Below are 11151 nucleotides of genomic sequence, written 5' to 3'. Positions count from 1 at the left end.
TTTCACAAGAAAGGGGATTCAAATATATATTGATTTTAAAAAATAAACTTGGAACGGTACATCAAAAATGTTAAAATAACGATATAGGAAACATTACAGCAAACAGAAGAAAGTTCCGTCTGCTCCATTTTTCTCTTTTCAGTTTTTTAAATTGTTTTACATTGTAAGTGATGTGGAGTACGAGATATGAGAACCAGGTCAGCCAAATGCAGTGAAAGGACCTTGTTTGGATTTTGATTCAAAAACTGCAATTGCCAAAACAGATTTTTGAAACAACCAGAAAAATACAAATACAGCATAATTATTAGGTGATATGAAGGAATTATTATAATGTTATGTTTTCAATGTGATAATCAGAATAATGTGGTTATGTTTTTAAAAAGGCCTTACCTCCTAGAGATACAAACTCAGGTATTACAGACAAAATAATATTATAACTTGTATTTTTAAATGCTGCAGGAGGGAGGGGGTTAGAGATATCAAAAGACTTAACATTATACATGCATTTTGACCTTTCAATTACAATTTCTAGAATTTATCCTAAATATGTAGTTATGAATGTATATAAAGATTTAGCTAGAGAAATACTTATTCCAGAAGTTTTAGGGGCAAAAACATGGAAATGCCTTGTGCTTAAATAACTGCATTAGTTAAATAAATCAAATAATGCAATACCACCTTTAAAATTATGTTGAAAATAATTTTTATAAATTGAATGGAAAAGTGTTCATATTATTGCTAAGGAAGAATTCATAAAACTGTAATCCAATATAATTTAGATTTTATTAAGAAAAAAATTCTTCAAGGGAAAATATTAAGATATTCTGCAAGTGTTTTTAGCGACTATTTCAGGGAGATCAGAATCCAGGCAACATTTATTTAAATTTGTTGTTTAGTGACAAAGTTGTGTCCAACTCTTTGCAACCCTAAGGACTGCGTCTGCCAGGCTCCTCTGTCCATGGGATTTCCCAGGCAGGAATACTGGAGTGGGTTGCCATTTCCTCCTCCAGGGGATCTTCCCGACCCAGGGATCGAACCCTCATCTCCTGTGTCTCCTTCATAGGCAGGCAAATTCTTTACCACTGAGCCACTGGGATGTTAGTAGTTTATCTTTATCTTTTAAACTACTGACAATCAACACATGTTATCTTTGCAAAATATAATAGCTATTAAAGTAAAAGAGAGTTCTTCATCAAGCAATTCATCAATTTCAGAAAAATAATAACACTGAAGACATAGAAAAAAATAATGTAAAGATTGAGATATTTGTCTGGTAAAACATTTTTCAAATATGAAGAACGGCCACTGCACTGTAAATTGAAGTCATTTTTTATCACGGATGATGTAAGATTCCTTTCTCCACAAAAATGGTTTCTCACAATGAGATTTCTGATACATTCAACCTAACCCCTTAGGAGAGGAAGTAATTTTTCATTTTGCTTGATCACAGAACCAAGCACAGTGTTGTGAAGTTTATGCAGAGGGCAGACTGTTTGTAAAGGATCTGTCCACTTAATTTCTCTTATTCATAAACTAGATTCCCTCTTAGTACCCCGGGTCCACCCTAATGGCTCCCGGAAAGAATACAGAATGCCACCTTGGCGAGGAGGCCGCTGAGATTCCTTGGAGGAGAAGCGCTTGCCTGACAGGAAGACGCTGAAGGCTTGCCCTTCTGCCTCCGAGGAAAGAGAAATGAGAGAGAGAAAGAATCTGACAGGAAGACGAATATGTTTTGACCTCCTGTCTCTGGGGTTAAGTCCCGTAGCTGCAAAGCATATTTGATTGTTCAGGAAAAGCTGGAAGGAGAGCTTTTGCTCTCCTTAAGGACTATGAGGGAAGAGAAAGACGTGACAACGAGATAATAAAAATAGTGCCGGGGCCTAAGTCGGCCCTGACCACCTGATTTGTCTCCTTCCCTCCTAGGACTTTCCACCTCCACCTCAGGCAACTTTCAGTCAGATGTGGTTTCTAAAGGACCCAGTGTTACAATTAGCCCCTAAGAGATACTAAGATACTTGAGATTTCTGGAGGAGGACTTGCCACAGGAAGTTGTCTGAGTGATGAGGGGGTTGCAAGGGCTTTAGGTTATGGTGTGTCTCCCAGAAAACATTCTCCCTTTTCTCCACCACTTCTCAGAAGTTTTTGAAAGAAACTAAGTACCTGTGGGTGTCAAGAAGCAGGCAAGATAGCCGGGAGAGGGTTTGACAAGGTCCAGTAGCCTAGGATTTTGTCAGGATACTGGAAGGGACCAGAATAACTGTGCGTTGGTGGGGAACAACACACATCCAAGTATCACCTGCAATTTGCGGTGGAGACCAACAGAGACTGGCAGAAAGTTAGGGCCCCCTACACCAAATGTCCCAAAGATAATAAGGATTTTCCCTCCGCAAAGCACCGTTGTGGGAAGGCAGAGAGTGAAGGAAGGAAGGAGTGTGAAAGAAGAAACAGCTCTGTTAGAAGTGGTATTAACATTGACTGAAGGTTTGCCAAAATGAGACTGACTGATATGAGACTATCGGGACATCTCTAATTATCAGGTTAATAGTTTTTCATAGCTATCAAAATGAGTGAGAACTTGTAAAGAAGATGACATTAAAACAAAGTTAAAATGCAGCATGCTCTTGGCATATTTGAATACTGATAGCCAATTTTTTTTTTTTAGTTTTAATTTCAGTTTTTGCAAATATTATTCTGAACTTCACAGATATTTGATAAATAAATAATTATATAACAGTTACTGAAACGCTGAACTGTTTCTATGAATTTTATGGAACAGCTACAAATGTTTCCTGTTAATTCCTCGATGTTTCTTTTCCTGATAAAAGCAAAAAAAAAAAAAATTTTAATGACATACTTTGTTTTTTTTACCCCCTGAAAAGTTTGATAAAATCTGCTTTCGGTAGAGTGAGTAGGAGTGACTTGTATCCATTGGGACAGTAAAAAGATTTTAGATAAGATGGAAAGTTGCAACTGTCCCTCCCTTTTCTTCTTTATATATTCCTGTTCTTAAAAAAATTTTTTTTTTACTTTTTATTTTTTGCTCTCACTTGAAACATCTAAGGAAAAAGATTAGTTTAAGACAACACACTTGTTCACAATTCTGTTAAGAATTCAGAATATATATATATTTCTTGCCAGTACTGCTCATGGACTGCTGAGATTTTGTTTTCACATGTGTATTACTGACCATGTTCATATGCAAAGAAAGAGAGAGTCCTAGGTTCAATCCCTGGGTTGGGAAGATCCCCTGGAGGACAGCAGGGCAACCCACTCCAGTATTCTTGCCTGGAGAAACCCATGGACAGAGGAGCCTGGTGGGCTGCAGTCTACGGGGTGGCAAAGAGTCAGACAGACTGAGCGACTAACACTTTCCCATTTTTCACATGAATGTGAATTTCAGGGAATGAGGGAGACTTTTGAAACAAAAATTAAAAATGAAAATCTTGAGTCCTTGAACTGGAGTTTACTTGGATTTAACCACAAATTATATATTATCTCTTTTTAAAGATTAATATTATATGATAAAATATGATTTGGGTGGAATGAATGAAGCTGAGATCTCTTCATCTTCAATATGAAGCTGGCTCATATTTGAGATATGCTTGTCGAACACTGCAGATTTTTGACTCACTGCCAAAGTGAGCACTTTTGTAATAACCTTAAATATATCTGGCCAGACTTGAATAACCGCCCTCATCCCCTACCCAGCCACACACTGAGAGAACTGAGAAAGGGAACCCATTTGAAATTATCTCAGATATTTACTAAGACCCAGACTCGGATATTAAGACCTAGAAATATTCAATCTTCAGAGTTAACATTTTCTAATTTCTGAGAATAGTTGTTAATAAAGCCCTATCTTATTTTTAAAAACTCTGTTGTAAAAGAATGTATTGTGAGTAGCGGCCTAATTTGAAGGGTTCAGGAAAGAAAAAAAAAAAAAAGACTGTAGTTCCTCGACCTTGTAGTACTTATGCCTCAATATCCAGGAGCGTACCTGTGTGAGGCAATATTTATTTCTGTTTGCAGAGTCATTCACCACATTTACTCTAACGATTTATTGAGCACTTTCTATGTATCAGGTCCCTGCTGACTGCAGGACAAGACTGACAGGATTTATGCTTTCATGGGGTTTTTAATCTGGAGGAGGCGGTGTGGGAGGTATTATCAAATGTGTATTAAATACAGAGTTGCAAACCCGGAAAGAAAGGCTGTGCAGTAAACTATTGGGGGCAGTGGTGGATACGAAGCTCTTCCAGAAAAAAGAAAAAAAAAAAAAAAAAAAAGGAGGAGGGGTGGACTTGAAAGAGGAGCAGTAATTAACGAAGAGGGAAGAGTAGCAGTTGAAATGCCATTCAGAGGAGCTCTGCCGGAACAAAGGCCTGAGAAACTGAGATCTGGGAAAACTGCAACGTCGTCCAAAAATGCCGGAGCACAAAAAGCTGTGCAAGACGAGGCCGGAGCAAACGGTCGAGTCGGAGCCCGGCCACGCAGGAGTCTCACAGGCTGGTTTCAGTATTTAGATTTTCATCCAAAGATGTGCTCTGCGACTAGAGCTCTTAGCTATCTGACTGGCAGATACGTTTCTGCTTGTGTTTTTCTAGCCAGCAGGAGGTGTGTTTTTGTTTGTTTGGGGCTTTTTTTTGTTTGTTTGGATGCATTTAGCCGGCGTGTGCATTATCGGATTAGTCAGAGGCCATCTATTCCTGTTGGGAAAGAGGCGTGTATACTTTTTTGACCCCTGGGGAAGGAGAGTTTGCAACCTTTTCTCGATCGTTATTGGAGTTTGTACTAAAATCGCACCGAGGAGGCGGAGACTCGCGAGAGCCAGCAGAGAGGGAGGCTCCGAAAACCTACACGAACTGTGCGGGCGGGGTCGGCTCCGAGGAGCGCGGGGGAAGGAAGGAGCGCGGCGCCCCAGCGACGCTCTGCGCATGACCGCCTCTGGTTGCCTAGGCAGCGGGACGGAGTCGCCCGGAAGAGCTTCCCTCAAGGAACTGCGGGCTCCTAAAACTCATCCCCGAGGGGCTCGGGACTGACCAGTTCCTGAGGCAGTCTTGACCACGGCAAAGCAGACGAGGCGCAGAGCCTGAAGCAATGTGATGGCCATCCGCCTAGAAGCCGAAGGATTCAGAGAAACAGCGGGAGTTGGCCCCAGCGGACAGCGGGGCTATGGCAGACTTTTCTGAGACCTTGGAGTCCTTGACCGATGAGGTAAAGAGTTCCGGTTCATTCAGTTCCTCTGGAGGACTGCAGCCCTGGTCTTACGCCTCTGGGAGCAAGTCTGAGAGCGGATCGCTGCCTTCATGCTCGGAATATGGAGACAACCAATCTGAGCTTTCAGACTTCAAAGCTAATGTAAAGAAATTGAGCAGAAAATGGATCCGTAACCTCAAGGGCAAGGAAACGAACTCTGAACAGTACCGACCAGACACTAAACATCAAACAGACATCACTCAGCTATCCCTTGAAGAACTGAATGCCCTGCAGTCTTTCTGCACCGTTAAGGTAAACCTGATCCACCACAGAGCGAACTCTAAGGGGAAAAAGAGCAGCAGACAGAAAAAGCCGCAGCTCGGACCCGAGGCCGAGGCTCCAGAGGTAGATGCCTTAAAGTGTACTGTCCCTGACGAGCTTTTGAATAGAATCTATTTTAAAAGCATGAGGACAACATCCAAACAGGTGGGAACAGCTAAGCAACACATTTCTTCTCGGTGTCCCGACTGTATCAGAAAAAGGGCAGAACTGGCCCAAGCTGCCTTCCTGAGACAGAAGAAGACTTTGCTGGAGTCACTTCTACTCCAGGAGAAAATAGATGAACATCTTCATACGAAAGACTTCCTTACCCTCATCAGAGAAGCACACCAGAGCCTTCCCAGGCTTTCAGATGACCCCAGAAGAATCTGGGAAAGGCTGAATGAGAAACGTAAAATTGGATACTCTGGTTTTTTGAAAGGTCAGATATAAAGCAGAAAATGTAGCAGAGTGGAACTAGTACTTGTTATTCACCTTTTTGTCTGCTTATTGCCAAACCTCTTATTCTTAACCAGACAGGGGGTGGTGTTTATTAATGATAATGTGTCCTGTGGGTAAATGTTTCTGTTGTGTATTTGAATAATTATCATCTCTATAATAGGGGTGGAGCGGGCATGCAGTCTATAGCATGCAATGCTTAGCATCGCCACCGTTATTGGGAGACCCTGAGAAGAGCAGTTATAAGGTCCCTCTCTGCCTGTGGTCATCCCCCAGTGCCCACCGTGGCAGAGTGTGGGGTGCAAAGCAGTCATGGGGCGTGCCTGGGGACAGGCTGAGGGCTGCCCTGTAGAGCCCCAGAAGCCTCGCATGACCTTCTCACTGGCCAGGCCCAGGCCTTAAAGGAGCAGTGAACCTCTTCTCCATCCCCACCTCTGGAACTGTGGTCTCCATGCCTGGCAGTTCAAGGAAGCCTCAGCAACTGGAGTAAATGGGGAATCTGCCACTCAGGTAACAGCTTCAACCAGCTTCAGTCTCTCTGGTCAAGTTTCAGAAACTGGTCCAGCTTAGATCAGTTGTCTATTCTGAGGAAGTGGCCAGAGGTCAGGGATAATTTGCACAGACATGGAGCATCTACTTCAGGTCCACTGCTGTGGTTGGGTCTCTTTTCAAAGAAGGGCAATTGTTGTGAGCTAGGAATTCACATGATTGGTAATTGCTACAGCACATGTTCCTGTCGATCCTAAACAAATGATTCTCTCCAATTTAAATGAGAGGCCTGAGAGCCAGTTGGGTCCTGGGTTCCCAGCTGGGCAGGGACCAGGGACTTAGCCAAGAGGGTGCCTGTCAGCTAAGATCTGCCTCCTCAACTGGGCCTAGGCCCTGCGGGAGGACCCAGACTGGGTGCGGGACAAGCGCATCAGGCAATTATTGGCCTCTGCAAGGATCACCCTCCTTTTAGCCAAGCCTGGACCTCAGAGGGTGAAAGTTGAGCTTTGGGATCTTGCCTTTTCTTGTCTGAACTGAGAATAACATTTATTTTGGTGAAGGTTTATGGGGAACACCTTGAGCCATGGACCAGGCCTCAGGAACAAAGGATCTGCCACTAACAAGTTTGTAACAACTAACACACCCTCCCTCACCTTTCCTATTAAAGGGATTTGTTGAAAGCTTTGGGGGCATTATGGGGTTCTTAAGGCATGGCCCTACAATAAACCATTCTATGCACCAAACTCTTGATGTTTTAATATCCTTTGGCCTCACTGTGTGTGGGCACATGGACCTGCATTCTATAACATTTCTAGTATAGTAAACAAGTATAGTAAACAAGAGTTTACTATTCTTCCCTCACAGATTTAAGGACTAAAGCTTTCCACCCAGTGTTTTTACATATTATAGAAGGGCACATGGATCTGCATTCTATAACATTTCTAGTATAGTAAACAAGTATAGTAAACAAGAGTTTACTATTCTTCCCTCACAGATTTAAGGACTAAAGCTTTCCACCCAGTGTTTTTTCATATTATAGAAGGCAACATTTTAGTTGAAAGAGTTACAAAGTTTTCATAACAATCCAGGAGAGAGATACTAGCATTTTGGATTAGGATTTTGACTGTACAGGTAGAAAGAAAAACAGAGATCTAACAAAGATTTAGAAGGTAATAGCGGGCATTCTTTGGTGAAGAAATGAATATAGGGGTTTCAGTTCAGTCGCTCAGTCGTGTCCAACTCTTTGTGACCCCATGAATCGCAGCACGCCAGGCCTCCTTGTCCATCACCAACTCCCGGAGTTTACTCAAACTCATGCGCATTGAGTTGGTGATGCCATCCAGCCATCTCATCCTCTGTCGTCCCCTTCTCCTCCTGCCCCCAATCCCTCCCAGTATCAGGGTCTTTTCCAATGAGTCAACTCTTCGCATGAGGTGGCCAAAGTACTGGAGTTTCAGCTTCAGCATCAGTCCTTCCAATGAACACTCAGGACTGTATAGGGGTTTAATGAAAGGTAAATGTTAAGAATGTGACTAAGTTTCTGACTTGTACATTTGTATGATATGATAATTTCATTGAAATAGGAACAGTGGAAGAGGATGATGTTTGATTAAGAAGGCAATTATTTGGACGTGGTTAGTTTGAGAAATATTTGGGACATTCATATTGAGAGGTTGAAGAACATTTGGTTATTTGTGCTTGTGATCTGAAGACAAGGTCTAACCTAGAGATTGAAGTAAAGGGTTGAGGGGGAGGGGATCACTGGAAGATACCGTAGTTAGAAATTGAAGTCATAGATGTGGTAAGCTCTTCTCGAAGAAAGTAGAATGAGAAGAGAAGAAAGACTATGACCAACTCTTGAGAAATTTACCAATTAGTGGCTGGGTAGAGGAGAATCAAGGTTTCCCTGATGGCTCAGTGGTAAAGAACCTGTCTGCCAATGCAGGAGACGTGGGTTTGATTCTTAGGTCGAGAAGATCCCCTGTAGAAGGAAATGTCAGTCCACTCCAGTATTTTTGCCTGGGAAATCCCATGGACACAGGAGCCTGGCAGGGTACAGTCCATGGGGTTGCAAAAGAGTTGGACACAACTTGGCAACTGAACAACAGCAACCACAGAGGCGAATAAGCCAGCAAAGGAGATTGAGGAGGAGTCATCCTAGAAGAATAAAGGAAAACAGCAAAGTGTCCTATCAGAGAGCAAAGAAAGAGATTTCAAGAAGGATGGGTTGTCGAAGCATGCCAACCCAACAGAGTTCATGGGAGATAGTTTAGCCACATATTGGCCTCCTGGCCTCAACAGCAGTCACTTCACTCTTAGAATCTGGGCAGACTGACAAAGCAGATTGAGGAATAAATGTAAGCTAAGGACATGGGGAATATGGGTATAGACCTTTTTTTAAAATAAAAACTTGAAAAGCTCCTTTATTTTTAGTACAGTTAAAATATCAGGTAGCACAAAGGACTGATCTAGTGCCCCCTTGTATTTTGTCCAAATCATGATTAACAACAGTCCAGTTATGTTATGAATGCTGCTTATTTCTTAAATTCTGAGTAAATGTCACCAGTTTTCTAGATGACTTAAAAATTGTTCCTAGTCTTATTTTCAAAGGAAGTGGTATGTAGACTTCTTGAAGTTTAGCTATGGAAGGAGAGCAGAGATAATTTTTCTACATGTCTTTACACCTAACCTATAATAATCAAAAATTTGTAAAAATCAGCAAAAAATAGCCTTTGTATCATATTTCAATACTAGCCTTTGCCTTTAGACCTTCATTTATGTATAAACATGCTCCTTTTTTTTCTATAAAATTTATTGTATTTCTCTTAGTCATTCCTAGATAAAATGGGAAATGAAATCATTACCATTTTCATAGTAACATTTTATTTGAAATCCACACTATGTCATGCTTTATCTTTGCCATGTTAGTATAAAAAATTCTGAATTATTTTCCCATTAAGGGTCATAATTCATCCCTTCAGTCAATTAAGTCTTCCAATCCATGCACAAGAGATTTTAAATTTTGTTTAGGTCTTTAATTTTGAAAGAAGTGTTTCATAGTTTTGTGCATACAAGTTGTGTGCTTCCTTTATTCCTAAGTATTTTACTCCATTGTTTGCTATAGTAAATGGATTTTTTTCCAATTCATTTTCTTTTTTGATATTCATTGCTAGTGTGTAGAAATACAGCTGATTTTTGCCTGTTGATTTTGTATCTTGAAACTGCTGAATTTATTGATTTGCACTAACAGTTTTTAAGAAAATGGATTCTTTAGGGTTTTAGAGCTAGAAGATTTTGTCATTTGTAAACAGAGATAATTTTACTTCTTGCTTTTGATTTGGACATTTTTTTTTTTCTTGTCTAATTGCCCTGGCTCTAATTTCCAGTAGTGAACTGTACATCCTTATCTTATTTCTGATCTTAGGGGAAGAGCTTTCAGTTTTTAACCACTAAGTATGTTTGTGGATTTTTCATAAATGGCCTTTTTCATTTGGAGTAAGTTCCTTTCTATTCTTAGTTTTTTGTATCATAAAGGGGTATTTCATCAGTTGAGATGATTGTGTAGTTTGATGTACTCTTTAACCCATTCTCATGCCTCATCTTCTTTGCACTCAGCCCATAACCTTGAAACACTGACTAATCAGAATTAAATGTTGTAGTCTGTATGCTAAAGCACTAATATAAATTTATAACACTTGTGTCTTAATAATCTTTTCTTTCTTACTTGATTTGAACAACTGGAGGTTGTTCCATCTTATACACTTAGAGGTTCCATCTCATACAGTATCCACAGCACTTAGCACAATGCCTGACACAGGACGGTGTTCAAGAAAAGTTTCAATGATGGAAAAACAAGTACATCCAAATAATGAGATTTAATATGTCTTTTGCATCAGAACAAGAAAATAATCTGCTAGTGTTTTGTCTTTGTGTAGCTATTTTTTATAATTGTTCTCTTTCTCTCCATGGCTTGGATTCCTTTTTATCATATACATTCATACTTTTTCTCAGTGGCAAATTAGTGCAACACTTTTTGGTATCTTTTCACATGCAGCCAATTAATACAGTATTCATTTAAAATAATATAAAAATATCTCTCTGGAATTCATGTTTTCAGATAGGAAAACATTTATGTGAATTGTTAACTTCAAAGATAATTCATGACTTTTTGCAGTTTTGAAATGAGGTAGAAGTTCTTGATGCTCAAACTCAAAAATAGTTTTTAATTCTTCTGAACAAATTCAAAAGGAATGAATATCTTTTCTCCAAACCCTTTATAGCGGCACCCAAGAGATTCCAGTAAGGCTGGAAAAGAAAATCTATCAGATCAGATGTTAAGAAACCACATATTTCCCCAATGCACTAAAAATGTATCTGGCAACTTGGTACAGGATTAAATAAATGCAGCTTATATAACTGTAATATAGACAATATATAAATATGCGTCCATGTAGTTTATGTTTTTTATCTAGATTTTTAATGAAAAAAAATTCTGCACTGAGAAACAAATCTATGCATTTAACGAGTATTAGAAAAACAAAATCCTTGGAACAGAAGTAAGTGATGTGCCAGATTGAGAGAAAAGAAAGTTCAGTCCTGAACCTCTGAGTCATTCAAATTCCAGTCTCAGAACTGTTTAGGAATGTTTGGGACACCCAGCTCAGAATACCTCCAGTTTTAAACATGTTA

General features: G+C 40.1%; 1 protein-coding gene across 1 annotated transcript; it reads left to right on the top strand.

Moving 5' to 3' along the window:
- The first annotated feature begins 4965 nt into the window (after positions 1-4965).
- Positions 4966-7258, top strand: C10H8orf48 (chromosome 10 C8orf48 homolog). The gene is made up of 2 exons (XM_065946777.1): positions 4966-5956; positions 7023-7258. The coding sequence occupies exons 1-2, from the start codon at positions 5173-5175 to the stop codon at positions 7040-7042; spliced, it is 804 nt and encodes a 267-aa protein (XP_065802849.1). The 5' UTR covers positions 4966-5172; the 3' UTR covers positions 7043-7258.
- Positions 7259-11151: the final 3893 nt, after the last annotated feature.

Source organism: Muntiacus reevesi, chromosome 10 (genome assembly GCF_963930625.1).
Source record: "Muntiacus reevesi chromosome 10, mMunRee1.1, whole genome shotgun sequence".
Classification (NCBI taxonomy): Eukaryota; Metazoa; Chordata; class Mammalia; order Artiodactyla; family Cervidae; genus Muntiacus; species Muntiacus reevesi.
The sequence above is the reverse complement of the archived record's forward strand: the minus strand, read 5'-3'. Positions and strand labels throughout refer to the sequence as shown.

Bases quoted from the DNA above. Each gene is read 5' to 3' on its own strand.
- C10H8orf48 (XM_065946777.1), top strand. From the start codon at position 5,173: ATGGCAGACTTTTCTGAGACCTTGGAGTCCTTGACCGATGAGGTAAAG. The intron at 5,957-7,022 runs GTCAGATATAAA...ATTTTGGTGAAG, and splicing joins ATACTCTGGTTTTTTGAAAG to GTTTATGGGGAACACCTTGA.